Source organism: Pseudophryne corroboree, chromosome 9, assembly GCF_028390025.1.
Source record: "Pseudophryne corroboree isolate aPseCor3 chromosome 9, aPseCor3.hap2, whole genome shotgun sequence".
NCBI classification, from domain to species: domain Eukaryota; kingdom Metazoa; phylum Chordata; class Amphibia; order Anura; family Myobatrachidae; genus Pseudophryne; species Pseudophryne corroboree.
This window is the reverse complement of record NC_086452.1, coordinates 356,882,258-356,903,207: the sequence shown is the minus strand read 5'-3', so window position 1 is coordinate 356,903,207 and position 20,950 is coordinate 356,882,258. Positions and strand designations below refer to the sequence as shown.

The 20,950-nt window shown below is 44.9% G+C and overlaps 1 protein-coding gene across 3 annotated transcripts in view; it reads right to left on the bottom strand.

Annotated features, from left to right (window-relative positions):
* NOL8 (nucleolar protein 8) overlaps positions 1–20,950 on the bottom strand; it is a 108,434-nt gene that overhangs the window by 84,967 nt on the left and 2,517 nt on the right. For all 3 annotated transcript variants that reach the window (XM_063940714.1, XM_063940712.1, XM_063940713.1), the window contains exons 3-6: positions 20,495–20,557; positions 20,223–20,301; positions 16,137–16,290; positions 15,541–15,609 (exon numbers count right to left, since the gene is read on the bottom strand). In XM_063940714.1, coding sequence (XP_063796784.1) covers positions 15,541–15,609; positions 16,137–16,290; positions 20,223–20,301; positions 20,495–20,557 — 365 coding nt within the window. The remainder of the gene's footprint in view (positions 1–15,540; positions 15,610–16,136; positions 16,291–20,222; positions 20,302–20,494; positions 20,558–20,950) is intronic.

Below are 20,950 nucleotides of genomic sequence, written 5' to 3'. Positions count from 1 at the left end.
GTAGTGGAAATACCTCCGGCAGCCGCCCCGGAGGCACCCACCGATCGGGTGGTATGAGCACCCGTCTGTCCTGTTTACCACAGGAAATATAAGCTTGCCGAGTGGCAAGTCTAATCCATCGAGACAGAGACTGCTTAGAAGCCGGCCAAACCTTCTTTGGCCCATCATAAAGGACAAAAAAATGGTCCGACTTCCTGAAGGATGACGTAACGTGTACGTACACCCGCAAAGCTCGGACAACATCCAAGGACATGTCCCCATCTGCGAGACACTGGAAAGATGGGACCACAATTTGCTGGTTTACATGAAACCCTGAAACAACCTTAGGAAGGAAATCCGCTCTTGTACGGAGTTCCGCCCAATCCTCATGAAAAATCAAAACAGGACTCTTACACGATAAGGCTCCTAACTCAGAAACCCGCCCAGCCGAAGCCAAGGCCAGCAACAACGTTACCTTCCAAGAGAGATATTTCAGGTCTGTTCTCGGTAACGGCTCAAAGAGTGGCGATTTCAAAAAATCTAACACCAAATTTAAATCCCATGGTGCAGTGGGAGGACGAAAAGGGGGCTGTATCCTCAGAACCCCCTGTAAAAAGGTTTGACCCTCTGGCAAGAATGCCAACCGCTGTTGAAAAAGGATGGAAAGAGCCGACACTTGAACCTTCAGAGATCCCAGCCGCAGACCTAACTCTAGGCCGGCCTGAAGGAAAAAGTAAAAAAGTCTGGATAAGTGGAAGTTCGTCGAATTCCTCCCACGTTCTTGACACCAGTCCAAGTTCCTCTTCCAAATCCTGTAGTAGTGTATGGCTGTGACCGGCTTCCTAGCGGCAGTCATCGTAGGAATGGCCGTTCTTGGTGTCCCTCTGTTTCTTAAGATCCGGGTTTCAATAGCCACGCCTGTTCAGGTCTGGGTGTTGGAACGGTCCCTGAGATAGCAGGTCCTCTCTCTGAGGTAACAGTCAAGGATCTTCCGCTAGTAACCCTCGCAGGTCTGAGTACCAACTCCTGCGGGGCCAATCTGGTGCGATCGCCCACACTCGTTCTCGTTTCAACCCTTTTCAGAACCCTGGGTATGAGTTGGAAAAGTGGAAAAATGTAAACCTTCCTGTAACACCAAGGAAGTGTTAATGCGTCCACTCCTTCTGCTGCTGGATCTCTTGTCCTGGACACATATCTGTGCTGCTGATGGTATTGACGAGACGCTATTAGGTCGACCCCATCTTCTCACCACCATGTCGAAAATCCGTGGATGGAGGCACCACTCTCCCGGATGCATGTCCTGGTGATTGAGATAATCTGCTTCCCAGTTCTACACACCTGGAATGAACACTGCAGAGAGGATGATGTTTCGCCTTTCTGCCCACAAGATCTTTGTGGCTTCCTTTAACGCCATCCAGCTCCTTGTTCCCCTTTGACGGTTTATGTATGCAGTCGTCGTGACATTGTCCGACTGCATCCTTATGTGTTGACCCATGACATGGTCTTTGGTTAAGAAAAGCGCATTGTAAACTGCTCTTAGTTCGCAAATGTTTATGGGTAGACTGCTCTCCAGTAGCGTCCATCTGCTCTGAAACTGATGCTCCTCTGAGACTGTACCCCAACCTCTGAGACTGGCGTCTGTGGTCAGGATCCTCCAATCCCAAATGCTGAATCCCTTGCCTGTTGAGAGATACTTGTGCAACGACCACCAAAGTAAGAAGGTGCGTATGCGTGGTGGAAGTCGGATTCTTCGATGTAGAAACCAGTGTGACCCTGCTCACTGAGCAATGAGGTTCATCTGTATTGGTCGGGAATGAAGTCTGCCATACTTGAGAGCTTCGAAAGACGCCACCATCTTCCCGAGAAATTCCACACAGAGGTGTAGAAAAAACGTTTGTGACCTCTGTACCTTTGCCACTAATCTCTGTAGGTCCTGTACCTTGTTCTCTGGTAGGAATACTCTCAATTGTACCGTGTCCAAGATGAGACCGAGGAACTGAATCCGTTGAGTTGGCATGAGGTTGGATCTTTGGAAATTCACAATCCACCCATGTTGAATGAGAAATGGATGAGATGTCTGAACATCCCTGATCAACTGTTCTTGAGAGGATGCCTTGATTAGCATGTCATCTAGATAAGGTCTAATCGTGACCCTCAACAGTCCCGATTCTGCAACCATGACTGCCATGATCTTCAGTAAAGATTCTTGGGGCAGATGAGAGACCGAACAGCAATGGCTCTGAATTTGGAGTGATCCGTCAGCAGTGCGAACCTTAAGTAAGTCTGGTGAGGGGCCCAGATTGGGATATGCAGATATGCATGTTCTAAGCCTGCAATGACCGACTGGATTGATTCCAGCTAGAATTTGTAGACCCTTAGAAACCGGTTTAAAACTTTTAAATTGAGTATCGGCCTGACCGTCCCGACTGCACGACAAAAAGATTGGAATAGAAAGCCGCTCCTCTCTGAGAGGCGGGAACCGGAATAATGACCTCTGACCGTAGCAATATTTCAATTGCTGGCAGTAACGCCTTTGCTTTCTGAGGGCACCGAGTCAATCCCCTTGTAAAAAAAAAAAACGGACTCTGAGGTCTCTGTGGAAAATCCAGTTTGTACCCTAGGGAGATTAGGACGTTTATCCAAAGTTCTGGTGAGGTGTAGGCCCAGATGTCCCAAAAACCTCCCAGATTTTCGCCCACCACGGGGGATCCCAGGTGAGCCGGGAGACCGTCCTGACACGGTCTTGTCAGCAGTTTTATCCCGCTTTCTGGCTGCTGCCTGTGAGCGGCCTCTACCTCCGCCCCCACGTACTTGTGTACCGAAACTTCTTCCTCGGGCTTGCAAGGACTGCGATCTAAAGGAATTACATGCTGGTCCTGAATAACCTATCCTAACCTGTGGAGTGGTTCTTGTATAAGGAGTAGGCAGAAAAGTGGACGTCCCTGCTGTAGCTTGCGAAATCCACTTGTCCAACACTGGACCACAAAAGCATCTCACCCTCCAAGGGAAAGGATTCTACAGCCCCTTGGTGTCAGAGTCTCCACACCATTCTCTGTCCGTCTAGCCGATATGGCTGATGCAGAGATGCGCGATGCTATCCTGCGAATATCTTGAATATGCTCCGCCAGTTGGGTAATTTCTTCCAAGCCATTTTCCCCCTCAATAGCCTGTACTATACGTCCAGACCATGCACCCAAGCGCAGACAACCCTAGGTCTCTGTGCTGCACCTGCTACAAAAATTGACTTTAAAGCTGTGTCAACCTCTTAAAGTCGTTACATTAGGTAATGGTAAGGTTGTCTTTTTAGACAACCTTCCTAGGAAAACCTCCACTACCGGCGGAGTCTCCCACTTATCCATTACACCCTTAGGTAGGGGATAAGTTACTGGAAACCCTGTTGGGAAAATTGAAAGCGTTTGTCAGGTTGCTTCTAAGCCTCCTCCATTTGAGATTGGAGGGATTTAGGAATGGGAAACGCTGTTGAACGCGGTTTTTGGGATTCGAACCATTCGAATCTTCTGGCTCCTTTTCTTATTCTACCTTACAATGTAGGATCTCCGTCACCGTTTCGATTAAAGAATCAAGACCCGAGAATGCCGTGTCCTCTTCTGGAAAATCACACAAATTTACACCTGGCGCTGTCACCTTACAAGGTGAAAGCAGCTAGTCTCGGGGGACTGATCCCAGTTCTCCCAAAGATATATAGAAAAAAAACAAAGAATGAGACAGCGCTATTCACTTTGTATAGAACCTTTTTGTTTACTTTTTTATATATAAAAAAACAGCATAAAAATACACAACATCTAAATATATAATTCAAATATTGTACAATAGCACCGGCCGGTACTAATATTAATCTATTTAAAAATTAATATTTATTAAGAACATATGCTATACCAAAGTTAGATATTTCCACAATATAACAGCTTTTTACCACCTGTGATAAAGGACTCTGTATCCCTTTAAAGAGAGTTCTTAATTATGGAGTCACTATATCACAGTGGTTATTCAATAAACAATTAGACCAAACTTTTAATATATTATGATATCTACACAATATCAATCTGCTATGGCAACTATCAATATTGTTGTCGTAACCATAGATTTTAATTCAACCTAATAGGCAGTGTATTAAACCATTTAGAAATGTGATCAACAACACAATATCAATTTATAAACAGCTGTTTTACGATCTATCCAGCAAGATGTATTTAACAAATGTGTCCCCTTCTTTGTAATGGTTCAAGTCCATATAATTCAACAAAGTCACCCGTTAAGGATTGATATGGTTAAACCCACTGATGGATCTTTTTTATGATAATTACCGTCCATACATTTTGATCAATTTTACGATCTGTAGGATAGTTGTTAATTCCGTAGTTAGATGTATAATTAAATGAAAAACGGCTCCTTGATATATAGTTGAGAAATATTTGATCCGTGTTGATTAGAAATTCAGCTGCTATTTTAGATACAATTATATGTTATAGCTGTTTATACTCAGAGAGTCCCAAATATCACACAGAGTAGCTTATATTTAGTACTCAGAATTGTACCTTTCCTCCAAATGCTGTAGGCATGGCAGCCGCTCCAACGAGGATTATTGGTGATAAAGATCTATGCAGCACTCTCCGGTAATTGGGCTTCTCTCTTTGGTATAGCTTTAATATCAAACACACTTCCGTCAGCTTTAGCGGCAGCTGTATATGGTGCTGCTCGTCCCAGCAACAACTTCTACCTTCCGCTCTCTATTCCACAGCCTGCGCTGATGAGAGCCTTTCAGCCAGCCACAGAGGCAGAAGCGCAGTGAGGTGTGGAGTATCTGAAATGATCTCCCGAGTGTCCACTTTCCGCTCTCTATTCCACAGCATGCGCTGATGAGAGCCTTTCAGCCAGCCACACAGACAGTAGCGCAGTGAGGTGTGGAGTATCTGAAATGATCTCCCGAGTGTCCAAACGCGTTTCTCCGTCTACCCTCCGGCTTCAACGGCTTCCTCAGTGTATACACTGAGGAAGCCGTTGAAGCCGGAGGGTAGACGGAGAAACGCGTTTGGACACTCGGGAGATCATTTCAGATACTCCACACCTCACTGCGCTACTGTCTGTGTGGCTGGCTGAAAGGCTCTCATCAGCGCATGCTGTGGAATAGAGAGCGGAAAGTGGACACTCGGGAGATCATTTCAGATACTCCACACCTCACTGCGCTTCTGCCTCTGTGGCTGGCTGAAAGGCTCTCATCAGCGCAGGCTGTGGAATAGAGAGCGGAAGGTAGAAGTTGTTGCTGGGACGAGCAGCACCATATACAGCTGCCGCTAAAGCTGACGGAAGTGTGTTTGATATTAAAGCTATACCAAAGAGAGAAGCCCAATTACCGGAGAGTGCTGCATAGATCTTTATCACCAATAATCCTCGTTGGAGCGGCTGCCATGCCTACAGCATTTGGAGGAAAGGTACAATTCTGAGTACTAAATATAAGCTACTCTGTGTGATATTTGGGACTCTCTGAGTATAAACAGCTATAACATATAATTGTATCTAAAATAGCAGCTGAATTTCTAATCAACACGGATCAAATATTTCTCAACTATATATCAAGGAGCCGTTTTTCATTTAATTATACATCTAACTACGGAATTAACAACTATCCTACAGATCGTAAAATTGATCAAAATGTATGGACGGTAATTATCATAAAAAAGATCCATCAGTGGGTTTAACCATATCAATCCTTAACGGGTGACTTTGTTGAATTATATGGACTTGAACCATTACAAAGAAGGGGACACATTTGTTAAATACATCTTGCTGGATAGATCGTAAAACAGCTGTTTATAAATTGATATTGTGTTGTTGATCACATTTCTAAATGGTTTAATACACTGCCTATTAGGTTGAATTAAAATCTATGGTTACGACAACAATATTGATAGTTGCCATAGCAGATTGATATTGTGTAGATATCATAATATATTAAAAGTTTGGTCTAATTGTTTATTGAATAACCACTGTGATATAGTGACTCCATAATTAAGAACTCTCTTTAAAGGGATACAGAGTCCTTTATCACAGGTGGTAAAAAGCTGTTATATTGTGGAAATATCTAACTTTGGTATAGCATATGTTCTTAATAAATATTAATTTTTAAATAGATTAATATTAGTACCGGCCGGTGCTATTGTACAATATTTGAATTATATATTTAGATGTTGTGTATTTTTATGCTGTTTTTTTATATATAAAAAAGTAAACAAAAAGGTTCTATACAAAGTGAATAGCGCTGTCTCATTCTTTGGTTGTTTTCTTCTGGAAAATCGGCGTCTAGGTTAAATTCAATTCCTCCTCTGCTTACTGTACAAGAGGAAGAGGCCTTTTAACTAGAGATGAGCGGGTTCGGTTTCTCTGAAACCGAACCCGCACGAACTTCATGTTTTTTTTACGGGTCCGAGCAGACTCGGATCCTCCCGCCTTGCTCGGTTAACCCGAGCGCGCCCGAACGTCATCATGACGCTGTCGGATTCTCGCGAGACTCGGATTCTATATAAGGAGCCGCGCGTCGCCACCATTTTCACACGTGCATTGAGATTGATAGGGAGAGGACGTGGCTGGCGTCCTCTCCATTAGAAATTAGATTAGAAGAGAGAGAGAGATTGTGCAGAGTCAGACAGAGTTTACCACAGTGACCAGTGCAGTTGTTGTTAGTTAACTTTTATTTATTTTAATATAATATATCCGTTCTCTGCTATATCCGTTCTCTGCCTGAAAAAAAACGATACACAGCAGCAGCCAGTCACACAGTGTGACTCAGTCTGTGTGCACTCAGCTCAGCCCAGTGTGCTGCACATCAATGTATAAAAGGCAAAGCTTATAATAATTGTGGGGGAGACTGGGGAGCACTGCAGGTTGTTATAGCAGGAGCCCCCAGGAGTACATAATATTATATTAATTTAAAATTAAACAGTGCACACTTTTGCTGCAGGAGTGCCACTGCCAGTGTGACTAGTGGTGACCAGTGCCTGACCACCAGTATAGTAGTATATTGTTGTATGTATTGTATACTATCTCTTTATCAACCAGTCTATATTAGCAGCAGACACAGTACAGTGCGGTAGTTCACGGCTGTGGCTACCTCTGTGTCGGCAGTCGGAACTCGGCAGGCAGTCCGTCCATCCATAATTGTATTACAATATATACCACCTAACCGTGGTATTTTTTTTTCTTTCTTTATACCGTCGTCATAGTGTCATACTAGTTGTTACGAGTATACTACTATCTCTTTATCAACCAGTGTACAGTGCGGTAGTTCACGGCTGTGGCTACCTCTGTGTCGGCAGTCGGCAGGCAGTCCGTCCATCCATAATTGTATTATTATTATAATATATACCACCTAACCGTGGTTTTTTTTTCATTCTTTATACCGTCGTCATAGTGTCATACTAGTTGTTACGAGTATACTACTATCTCTTTATCAACCAGTGTACAGTGCGGTAGTTCACGGCTGTGGCTACCTCTGTGTCGGCAGTCGGCAGGCAGTCCGTCCATCCATAATTGTATTATTATTATAATATATACCACCTAACTGTGGTATTTTTTTTTCTTTCTTTATACCGTCGTCATAGTGTCATACTAGTTGTTACGAGTATACTACTATCTCTTTATCAACCAGTGTACAGTGCGGTAGTTCACGGCTGTGGCTACCTCTGTGTCGGCAGTCGGCAGGCAGTCCGTCCATCCATAATTGTATTATTATTATAATATATACCACCTAACTGTGGTATTTTTTTTTCTTTCTTTATACCGTCGTCATAGTGTCATACTAGTTGTTACGAGTATACTACTATCTCTTTATCAACCAGTGTACAGTGCGGTAGTTCACGGCTGTGGCTACCTCTGTGTCGGCAGTCGGCAGGCAGTCCGTCCATCCATAATTGTATTATTATTATAATATATACCACCTAACCGTGGTTTTTTTTTCATTCTTTATACCGTCGTCATAGTGTCATACTAGTTGTTACGAGTATACTACTATCTCTTTATCAACCAGTGTACAGTGCGGTAGTTCACGGCTGTGGCTACCTGTGTGTCGGCAGTCGGCAGGCAGTCCGTCCATCCATAATTGTATTATTATTATAATATATACCACCTAACTGTGGTATTTTTTTTTCTTTCTTTATACCGTCGTCATAGTGTCATACTAGTTGTTACGAGTATACTACTATCTCTTTATCAACCAGTGTACAGTGCGGTAGTTCACGGCTGTGGCTACCTCTGTGTCGGCAGTCGGCAGGCAGTCCGTCCATCCATAATTGTATTATTATTATAATATATACCACCTAACCGTGGTTTTTTTTTCATTCTTTATACCGTCATAGTGTCATACTAGTTGTTACGAGTATACTACTATCTCTTTATCAACCAGTGTACAGTGCGGTAGTTCACGGCTGTGGCTACCTCTGTGTCGGCAGTCGGCAGGCAGTCCGTCCATCCATAATTGTATTATTATTATAATATATACCACCTAACCGTGGTTTTTTTTTCTTTCTTTATACCGTCGTCATAGTGTCATACTAGTTGTTACGAGTATACTACTATCTCTTTATCAACCAGTGTACAGTGCGGTAGTTCACGGCTGTGGCTACCTCTGTGTCGGCAGTCGGCAGGCAGTCCGTCCATCCATAATTGTATTATTATTATAATATATACCACCTAACTGTGGTATTTTTTTTTCTTTCTTTATACCGTCGTCATAGTGTCATACTAGTTGTTACGAGTATACTACTATCTCTTTATCAACCAGTGTACAGTGCGGTAGTTCACGGCTGTGGCTACCTCTGTGTCGGCAGTCGGCAGGCAGTCCGTCCATCCATAATTGTATTATTATTATAATATATACCACCTAACTGTGGTATTTTTTTTTCTTTCTTTATACCGTCGTCATAGTGTCATACTAGTTGTTACGAGTATACTACTATCTCTTTATCAACCAGTGTACAGTGCGGTAGTTCACGGCTGTGGCTACCTCTGTGTCGGCAGTCGGCAGGCAGTCCGTCCATCCATAATTGTATTATTATTATAATATATACCACCTAACCGTGGTTTTTTTATACCACCTAACCGTGGCAGTCCGTCCATAATTGTATACTAGTATCCAATCCATCCATCTCCATTGTTTACCTGAGGTGCCTTTTAGTTCTGCCTATAAAATATGGAGAACAAAAAAGTTGAGGTTCCAAAATTAGGGAAAGATCAAGATCCACTTCCACCTCGTGCTGAAGCTGCTGCCACTAGTCATGGCCGAGACGATGAAATGCCAGCAACGTCGTCTGCCAAGGCCGATGCCCAATGTCATAGTACAGAGCATGTCAAATCCAAAACACCAAATATCAGAAAAAAAAGGACTCCAAAACCTAAAATAAAATTGTCGGAGGAGAAGCGTAAACTTGCCAATATGCCATTTACCACACGGAGTGGCAAGGAACGGCTGAGGCCCTGGCCTATGTTCATGGCTAGTGGTTCAGCTTCACATGAGGATGGAAGCACTCAGCCTCTCGCTAGAAAACTGAAAAGACTCAAGCTGGCAAAAGCACCGCAAAGAACTGTGCGTTCTTTGAAATCCCAAATCCACAAGGAGAGTCCAATTGTGTCGTTTGCGATGCCTGACCTTCCCAACACTGGACGTGAAGAGCATGCGCCTTCCACTATTTGCATGTCCCCTGCAAGTGCTGGAAGGAGCACCCGCAGTCCAGTTCCTGATAGTCAGATTGAAGATGTCAGTGTTGAAGTACACCAGGATGAGGAGGATATGGGTGTTGCTGGCGCTGGGGAGGAAATTGACCAGGAGGATTCTGATGGTGAGGTGGTTTGTTTAAGTCAGGCACCCGGGGAGACACCTGTTGTCCGTGGGAGGAATATGGCCGTTGACATGCCAGGTGAAAATACCAAAAAAATCAGCTCTTCGGTGTGGAGGTATTTCACCAGAAATGCGGACAACAGGTGTCAAGCCGTGTGTTCCCTTTGTCAAGCTGTAATAAGTAGGGGTAAGGACGTTAACCACCTCGGAACATCCTCCCTTATACGTCACCTGCAGCGCATTCATAATAAGTCAGTGACAAGTTCAAAAACTTTGGGTGACAGCGGAAGCAGTCCACTGACCAGTAAATCCCTTCCTCTTGTAACCAAGCTCACGCAAACCACCCCACCAACTCCCTCAGTGTCAATTTCCTCCTTCCCCAGGAATGCCAATAGTCCTGCAGGCCATGTCACTGGCAAGTCTGACGAGTCCTCTCCTGCCTGGGATTCCTCCGATGCATCCTTGCGTGTAACGCCTACTGCTGCTGGCGCTGCTGTTGTTGCCGCTGGGAGTCGATGGTCATCCCAGAGGGGAAGTCGTAAGCCCACTTGTACTACTTCCAGTAAGCAATTGACTGTTCAACAGTCCTTTGCGAGGAAGATGAAATATCACAGCAGTCATCCTACTGCAAAGCGGATAACTGAGTCCTTGACAACTATGTTGGTGTTAGACGTGCGTCCGGTATCCGCCGTTAGTTCACAGGGAACTAGACAATTTATTGAGGCAGTGTGCCCCCGTTACCAAATACCATCTAGGTTCCACTTCTCTAGGCAGGCGATACCGAGAATGTACACGGACGTCAGAAAAAGACTCACCAGTGTCCTAAAAAATGCAGTTGTACCCAATGTCCACTTAACCACGGACATGTGGACAAGTGGAGCAGGGCAGGGTCAGGACTATATGACTGTGACAGCCCACTGGGTAGATGTATGGACTCCCGCCGCAAGAACAGCAGCGGCGGCACCAGTAGCAGCATCTCGCAAACGCCAACTCTTTCCTAGGCAGGCTACGCTTTGTATCACCGCTTTCCAGAATACGCACACAGCTGAAAACCTCTTACGGCAACTGAGGAAGATCATCGCGGAATGGCTTACCCCAATTGGACTCTCCTGTGGATTTGTGGCATCGGACAACGCCAGCAATATTGTGTGTGCATTAAATATGGGCAAATTCCAGCACGTCCCATGTTTTGCACATACCTTGAATTTGGTGGTGCAGAATTTTTTAAAAAACGACAGGGGCGTGCAAGAGATGCTGTCGGTGGCCAGAAAAATTGCGGGACACTTTCGGCGTACAGGCACCACGTACAGAAGACTGGAGCACCACCAAAAACTACTGAACCTGCCCTGCCATCATCTGAAGCAAGAAGTGGTAACGAGGTGGAATTCAACCCTCTATATGCTTCAGAGGTTGGAGGAGCAGCAAAAGGCCATTCAAGCCTATACAATTGAGCACGATATAGGAGATGGAATGCACCTGTCTCAAGTGCAGTGGAGAATGATTTCAACGTTGTGCAAGGTTCTGATGCCCTTTGAACTTGCCACACGTGAAGTCAGTTCAGACACTGCCAGCCTGAGTCAGGTCATTCCCCTCATCAGGCTTTTGCAGAAGAAGCTGGAGGCATTGAAGAAGGAGCTAACACGGAGCGATTCCGCTAGGCATGTGGGACTTGTGGATGCAGCCCTTAATTCGCTTAACAAGGATTCACGGGTGGTCAATCTGTTGAAATCAGAGCACTACATTTTGGCCACCGTGCTCGATCCTAGATTTAAAGCCTACCTTGGATCTCTCTTTCCGGCAGACACAGGTCTGCTGGGGTTGAAAGACCTGCTGGTGACAAAATTGTCAAGTCAAGCGGAACGCGACCTGTCAACATCTCCTCCTTCACATTCTCCCGCAACTGGGGGTGCGAGGAAAAGGCTCAGAATTCCGAGCCCACCCGCTGGCGGTGATGCAGGGCAGTCTGGAGCGACTGCTGATGCTGACATCTGGTCCGGACTGAAGGACCTGACAACGATTACGGACATGTCGTCTACTGTCACTGCATATGATTCTCTCAACATTGATAGAATGGTGGAGGATTATATGAGTGACCGCATCCAAGTAGGCACGTCACACAGTCCGTACTTATACTGGCAGGAAAAAGAGGCAATTTGGAGGCCCTTGCACAAACTGGCTTTATTCTACCTAAGTTGCCCTCCCACAAGTGTGTACTCCGAAAGAGTGTTTAGTGCCGCCGCTCACCTTGTCAGCAATCGGCGTACGAGGTTACATCCAGAAAATGTGGAGAAGATGATGTTCATTAAAATGAATTATAATCAATTCCTCCGCGGAGACATTGACCAGCAGCAATTGCCTCCACAAAGTACACAGGGAGCTGAGATGGTGGATTCCAGTGGGGACGAATTGATAATCTGTGAGGAGGGGGATGTACACGGTGATATATCGGAGGGTGAAGATGAGGTGGACATCTTGCCTCTGTAGAGCCAGTTTGTGCAAGGAGAGATTAATTGCTTCTTTTTTGGGGGGGGTCCAAACCAACCCGTCATATCAGTCACAGTCGTGTGGCAGACCCTGTCACTGAAATGATGGGTTGGTTAAAGTGTGCATGTCCTGTTTTGTTTATACAACATAAGGGTGGGTGGGAGGGCCCAAGGATAATTCCATCTTGCACCTCTTTTTTCTTTTCTTTTTCTTTGCATCATGTGCTGATTGGGGAGGGTTTTTTGGAAGGGACATCCTGCGTGACACTGCAGTGCCACTCCTAGATGGGCCCGGTGTTTGTGTCGGCCACTAGGGTCGCTTATCTTTCTCACACAGTCAGCTACCTCATTGCGCCTCTTTTTTTCTTTGCGTCATGTGCTGTTTGGGGAGGGTTTTTTGGAAGGGACATCCTGCGTGACACTGCAGTGCCACTCCTAGATGTGCCCGGTGTTTGTGTCGGCCACTAGGGTCGCTAATCTTACTCACACAGTCAGCTACCTCATTGCGCCTCTTTTTTTCTTTGCGTCATGTGCTGTTTGGGGAGGGTTTTTTGGAAGGGCCATCCTGCGTGACACTGCAGTGCCACTCCTAGATGGGCCCGGTGTTTGTGTCGGCCACTAGGGTCGCTAATCTTACTCACACAGCTACCTCATTGCGCCTCTTTTTTTCTTTGCGTCATGTGCTGTTTGGGGAGGGTTTTTTGGAAGGGACATCCTGCGTGACACTGCAGTGCCACTCCTAGATGGGCCCGGTGTTTGTGTCGGCCACTAGGGTCGCTTATCTTTCTCACACAGCTACCTCATTGCGCCTCTTTTTTTCTTTGCGTCATGTGCTGTTTGGGGAGGGTTTTTTGGAAGGGACATCCTGCGTGACACTGCAGTGCCACTCCTAGATGGGCCCGGTGTTTGTGTCGGCCACTAGGGTCGCTTATCTTTCTCACACAGTCAGCTACCTCATTGCGCCTCTTTTTTTCTTTGCGTCATGTGCTGTTTGGGGAGGGTTTTTTGGAAGGGACATCCTGCGTGACACTGCAGTGCCACTCCTAGATGGGCCCGGTGTTTGTGTCGGCCACTAGGGTCGCTTATCTTACTCACACAGCGACCTCGGTGCAAATTTTAGGACTAAAAATAATATTGTGAGGTGTGATGTGTTCAGAATAGGCTGAAAATGAGTGTAAATTATGTTTTTTGAGGTTAATAATACTTTGGGATCAAAATTACCCCCAAATTCTATGATTTAAGCTGTTTTTTAGGGTTTTTTGAAAAAAACACCCGAATCCAAAACACACCCGAATCCGACAAAAAAAATTCGGTGAGGTTTTGCCAAAACGCGTTCGAACCCAAAACACGGCCGCGGAACCGAACCCAAAACCAAAACACAAAACCCGAAAAATTTCAGGCGCTCATCTCTACTTTTAACCCGCCTTGCACACCTTTGTCACTGCTTGTGCGGGAGGCATTAACCGGATGAGAAATTCTTCCATCGTTTTTGAGAATCCCGCAGCCCTAATTGTTGCGTGCGGGACTCCGCCATCTCATTGGAGATTCTATCTGCAGGGTTATCCTTCCCTGACCTAGACGGAGCACTGCTCCCAGGTGGAGCGTCCTTGTCGAAGCAGGAATCGCACACCCTGGAGCTGCCATTCGCGTGCTCTTTTCGTAACATGCAAACATAATGGGTCTTGGATGTCTTGGTTGGTGTTTTAGACATGTTGACTAAAACCCCTTACTAGACTGTGTCGCAGCGCTTTCACCCTTTAAACTAGGCAGAGAAAGACTGTGATAAATGACGGAAACAAAAGGTCTTGAGTTTGCCCTGGCTGGAATTATCTCTATATTGTAGAGAAGAAAATAAATAAATTTATTTCTTTTGTCTTTACACCAGCCGACTTGCAACCGCCACACACCCAACTGTAAGTCAGCTACGGTGTAAGAGTTGGCTTCACTTGTGTCTTAGTATTTTCTGTAGGCTCTTTGTAATAGAGTACCTTTGAAAATAAATCATAATAATATTACATTTCAGGAGATCCGCATTATAACATTTCACCAGCAGAGGGCGCTGTCTTACCATTAATCTATAACAGGGGAGAGGTTCCCTCCATGCTCCTCAGTTTTTCTGGCGCCTGCATATGAATTTTAAGATGGCTGCCAATTAAAAATTCTGGACACTTCATTTATGAGGGGGAACAATCTCCGGTGAGCCCCCGTCTACATTCTTGTTTTACCTGACTGCTGAAAGGAGCCTTACTTGCCGTAGTGGCCGCCCTGTCTGCGCGCTATAGAGCCCCGTCCCGCGGCTGAGGGAATCTCCTCAGCCGCTCCTCACTGCAGCGTCTCTCTTCCCGCTCCCTGCCTCCGGCGGCTCAGGGTATCTGCTGAGCCGCGCTGTAATACGATCTCCCGCTGGCCGGCGCGCGCCGGGACTGCTCTCATCAGGTCCCGTAGCGGCGCCTCTCTCTGACTGCCTCTGGACTGACAGGGAAGGCTGCGCTGCTGAAGGGATCCCGGCCCGCCTCACACTGACCGCTGCCTGGACGCCGCTGTAGGGAGCTAATAATTTTTTATTTAAAGATTTGAACATGTCTTTCCACACTACAGGGGATCAGTCCTCCACACTATGAGGATCCCACTTACTAGCAAAGTCTAATAAAGCCCCATAGGGAAATTAAATAAAGAAATAAAAAAAAATAAAAAACCTAATGCTACTTCAATTCCTGCGGGGCCATTTTAAAACAACCAGTTCTCACGGTTGGTGCCTTTATAGAGATGCAGACCCCTTCAGCTGGAATCATTGTATCCAATCCTGAACTTTGTCCCCTTTTATTAGGGGGACGCAGCCTTTTCGCCTGGTAAAGCCTGCACCCCCTTTCATTTAGGTGGGATCGGGCATTTACCATCTTTTCGTTTAAAACCTGCACACTCCCTTTAGTTAGGAGGGATTGGGCTAGTATAAATGAAGAAAAATATAAATAAAAAATAAATCTTCATGGAGCAGGAGCTCCCTTCTGTGCTTGTACCTCCTAGGCACAATTTTCCAAACTGAGGGAGGAGGGATGTGAAGGGGAGGAACCGGCTGTGCAGACAATGTGATTTTAGATTGTGCCACACCTCCGGTTGCAAGCTTCACACCCCTAATGTCTAAGGAACGCTCCAGTGTCCCCTAGTGGATGAAAGAAATACAACACACAATACATTCAGCTGGTATTGTGCTATAGAACAGAAAAAGGATATCTTGCTTTGTTTGCTTCCCTTCAAATGCACAACAGGCAGCACTCTCCCATACTTGCTGACCACCCAATTCTGAAAAAAAAAAAAAAGAAATATATTGCAACATTTTAAAAATTAAATTCTTCTGATTTATTATCTCTCAATAACGATTTTATAGAATTTCCTAAGCCAAACCCTATAATACAAACGTCTGCTGTTGTTCAAGTATTCTAAATCACTTACTGTAAAGCACGCTGTTGTCACATGACCTCTGGTACCTGAAAGCCACGCTGAAGCTGCTACAGCCGTAAGGAGCAGGTAAGTGACCGCTGGGCCACCAGGGACAATATGTCAAAATTAGTATACTGTCTTATTGTACTTTCAATTAACATTTAGATCTGTATTAGTGGGAAGAGAACTCCCACATTCCCACTAGGTAGCAGCACACCTACCACCAAACCCCATGACGGAAAAACAGATCTAAAACCACACACTCTGAATCATTATTTTACCATTATAGAAGGAGGACTGGCTATCTTGATGCAGTCTGGTTAATATGTTACAGGATATTAGCATATCAATAGCTTTACAAAGAACATAAGGGCATATTGAAGATCTACCTTATGATTTGGTACTTCAGTGCCTGGTACAGCAGCCTTCATCTGGAAATCTGTTACCCCAGCTTTCTGTAGGGACTGCATCATGTCATGCCGCAAATCACTTTGTAATTTAGGTTCCCCCTTCTCTTTGGCTGCTTGTCTCTCTTGTGACAATCTCAAAAGAACAGAAAAGGCCAAACACAATTTATTGACCAGAAGACACTTTGTAAAGCTTAGGACTAAGTATTTTTGTTTATCTGCTAGAGATAATGATCACTCATATGTGTGCCAAATAATCCCATGTACATGATTAATTTTTGGGGCCAGTTTAAAGGTGTTTCTCCCAATAATGAACATAATGCAGTATTTTGAAGGTTACTAAACCGAATATACGATCATCCTAAACCATGTCGGATTTGAATAGATCAAATCAAAAAGTTTGGTAAAATTAGCTGGATTTTAGGGTGCACAAGCAATGTGGTGGATTGAGAGAAGCGCGCACACACACACTAAGATGCGGATCACTGAAGAATTTAATTTTATGGCAGCCTCAACCCTCATTCAAGATTGGTGGTCATTCTGTATATCCACACACAGGGGAGGACGTAGATGCAGCTGCTACAGTGTCTTTGTGAACAGCATGACTGTGCCTTTATGCGAATGCTGCAGCTGATGTGCTTCTTACTGAGATTCCCACCTGCTGTGGCGTTAATCTGTTGCTGTGCATAAAAAGACGCACCATCAGTCACACTATCAGACATTGCACCAGCCCTTCAGAGGTGCAGAATTTCCATTGGAACATTGCCACCGGTCAGAGGTGGCTACACATACGTGTCTAGCTAATCCCCCCCCTCCCCGTTACACCCCAGGAACGTTCCCACCAAAATTGCCTCTGAATTTGTTCTGCGACTTGCATCCGTAACTATTGGGTCACAAGCGCAGTGTGGCTCATCTATGCAGACTGAAAGTATTGGCAGCTTACAGCCGACATCACTACTGCATCCATCTCTTAAATCAGACCCACAGTGAATTGCCACCAGCTAAGTATTTAATGTCCTAAAACGGACCATCACAATTGTAACACGTAAACGCACCTTAAGTCCTATAACCTTAAATAAGTTTAAAGATGAAGACTGACTAAAATAAGAACAAAACTTATTAAAACCATGTGTTCTGATAAATTATGCAAACCTTTACAAAGCACACTTTTTTTTCAGTAACAGGAAGGATCCCCTTTGCACCCAGAACAGCCTGAATTATTTATGGCATATATTCAACAAAGTACAAAAAACATTCCTTATACCCCTTTCACATCGCACAAATAACCCGGTATCGACACGGGTCAGTGTGCGGTGTGAAAGCACCAAGTCCAAATTCCCGGGTCGCCTGACCCAGTAATACAACCAGGGTTATAAGCAGTGTTATTCCCGGGTTGAATACCGGGTCAGTGGCAGCGTAAACGGATTCCCGGATCGAGGCGACCCGGGACCAATTTACAAGATAGGGAGAGGCAGCGCGGCTGATTGCATACCTCCCCCTTTGCCAGCTGATATAGTTGGAGCATTTAAGAGCAATATTATCAAGGCCTGCAGTCAGGACTTGGCCTGCTTGCAATTGTGAAGAATGCAATTGTTAAGAATATGATTTAAGAATGGAGTTAGAACCGGAGTTTGAACTGGATTTGGACTACGCTAAAATCTCAAATAATACAATTTCCCCAAACACTGCAACTCGGGACCATTATGTGGCCTCTCCTCACCTCTGCCTTGAGAACACCAGGACCAATGCCTACTACTTCTCTGTCCAAGAACATCATGACTGCCCCCAAGACTACCCCTCAAGCTGAGCAGGGAACTGAGGGGCGTGCGCATCAGGACCAGATTTTGCAGGGTCAAGTTCCATTGGACATTAGTGTGCACTCCACATTCTTACACCCACCCGCACTGCTCCCCACACTCTCACACACACCCGCACTGCTCTCATGAGACCAGGACATTTATCATTTTCACAAATTAATGTTTTCCTGCAAATGTGTCTTTCCCTTCTTTCTTCTTACAGGGTACTTTCCCCCCACTGTGTGCTATTCCTGTAATGTGTACCTCCATTGGTTGCACACCCTGCCAGCAGTAACCTACACAGTGCGCCTCACATGGCTGCCTCGGATGGTCCCTCCATGGGCAGGGTGTGCTTCATTTGGATCTTTCCATGCAGGGTATAGCATACTCCTACACTCGTGTCAGTTTTCCCGTAAATGCATTTGGCCCTTGTATGGCTCATCTCCCACTGTGTAACCTTCGTAGTGCGCCCAACATGGCTGCCTTATCTGGTAAACTTGTGGATGGGATGAAAAATACATGGACCTGATGGTTTTACTGGAACCCTACTCTGAACCTAAGGACTCTGCAATCTCCCCGTTTTGTGTTCTCTTCGGGGGTGGACTATTCCACCCTGGGTAATCCTACGCAGAGCGCCTAAGATGGCTGCCGCACCTGGTACCTTGTGAGGGTGGAATACACAACCCCTGGAGGTTATTACCCAAAATGCTTACACCAACCCTGCATTATGCTTTCTGTCTTTATTGTCTGTGTGGTTTATCTTTTGATGTAATACTTAAATCTTCTGTATTATGTGCATTGTTTGAGTTCTAGTTGGCGCCGCGGATGGCTGCCTCGGTGCTGCTTTGCCAAGCAGCCTTTGTGTTTAGTCCTACGTGTATAATGTCTAATATGTTGAGTCTATTGTACAGTTGCAATGTGCAGTATCAACTCATACGTGTAATGTGTGTAATGTATGCTATGTTCTTCCCCCTTCGTATGCTATGTATTCCCCCTTCATGTTGCTGCTTAGCGATGCATTGTACCACAAAGAATTCCTAGTGTACGTGAGTACACCTGGCCAATAAAGCTGATTCTGAGATGAGCTCATCTCCCAGCGCCGCCTCCACCCCTGCTGCCAGCTCCGCCCCCCGCCGCTATGGCAACTGACCCGGCATACTGCCGGGTCGGACAGCCAGTCAAAAGGTGTAGGAGAGTCTCCAATGCCGGATCCCACTGGGAAGGACCCGTTTCCAATTCCCGGGTGGGATACGGCATTGGAGATGTGAAAGGGGTAATAGTGATTCTGGGCCATGTGGACATAATAGCATCATGCAGTTTCTGCAGATGTATCAGATGCAATTGCCCCGTTCCCTCACATTCCAAAGAATCGAGTTCCGGTGACTGCGGAAGAGCAAGAGTCCACTGAACTTATTGTCACGTTCAAAGTATCAGCTTCAGATGATGCATGCTTTAAGACATGGGTGCAGCTTTATCATCTGTCAGGTTTACAAAGCTGCTAATGGATTTTGAAGGGCAACAGTAATTAAAGCAGAACCACGCTGATTTAGCATTAATTACTATTGCCCTCTGAGCTGTTTTTTCAAAGCCACCAAGCTTTGACTGATGGATTTCATGGTTAATCTACTCCATAGCATATTATCCTGCATTAAGCAACTACTGTAGTAGAAGATAGGTAGACTGTTCCCTCAAAGGGATAACACATGGTCAGCAACAATACAGTAATTAGGTAATCTGTGGCATTTAAAAAATGTTCACTAAGGGACCCAATATGTGCCAGAAAAACATTCCCCACACCATTACACCACCATCCACAGTCTGAACTGTTGACATATGGCAGGACGGATCCACAGATTCAAGTTGGTTATGCCATATTCTGACTGCACCATGTTGCAGCAGATATCAAGCTTTGTTAGATCAGGTGACATTTTCTCCCAATCTATAGATGTTTAGCTTTGGCGAGCCTGGGCACTCTGCAGCTTCAGTTTTTTGTTCTTGGCTGACAGGAGTAAAACCCGGCGTGCTTACTGCTGCTGCAGCCCTCCCACTTCAGTTGACCCGATGTGGATTTGTAGATACTCTTCTACACAACACTTATTTGTTGAAGTCGCCTTTCTGTCAGCTGGAACCAATCACTCATTAATAAGACGCTCACAGAACTGCCACTCACTATTTGTTTTTTATTTTATGCATCTCTGTAAACTCTGGATCATAAGATTGCAAAATATGATCCAGAAAGCAACAAAGAACCAAGACCCCAGTATAATCTTACCTGTGTAAGAAACTTTCTTTGGCCATTTCAATTTGTAATACTCCTCCCTTCCACTTTGCTTTGTTTAGTATAGATACACCTACAAAAACAAAATTAATTCCACTAGCTAATGTTTATAAATTACGTTATATTATCGATCTATTTATTATAGGACACTAAAATAACATTCGCCATATAGCCATACCCAGCATTGGCTGTAACCCCAACAGACTGAGTCGCCCCCACATATGGCCGATTACAGCTTCATTCAAAAAGAACAGAAAAATACCTACATTTTTTCAGGTCCGTATCTGAAATGTTGATGTTCAGGTATGCAAAGGTCTTTATGGGGTTTCCTGAAAGCAAAGGATACAGCATGTTACAATGCTACAATATAAGAGTACGCAAAACCATGGGCGATTAAAATGTGTTGTTAAGAGCACAGTCAATTTTACAGAGTTGGTCAAACCCCTGGTACAACCATTTTCTTTTATGCTCGAATATATAAAAAAAAAATAAAAAAGAAGAAGCTGCATAGCATATTGCTAAAGCACGTGAACTTTAAAGAAGTAAACAAAGTGGGACGGTTATGGTGGGGATACAGTAATACATATAACCGAGACGTTAGGTGACAATAGAGTCCAATGGGGGAGGCAGTGAGGTTAAGTATTTAATTTGTTTGGTCTTTCATCAGTGGCAATGACATCACTACTGTGTTTTCTTAGTTCAGAATTTCCAAACCAGCGTAT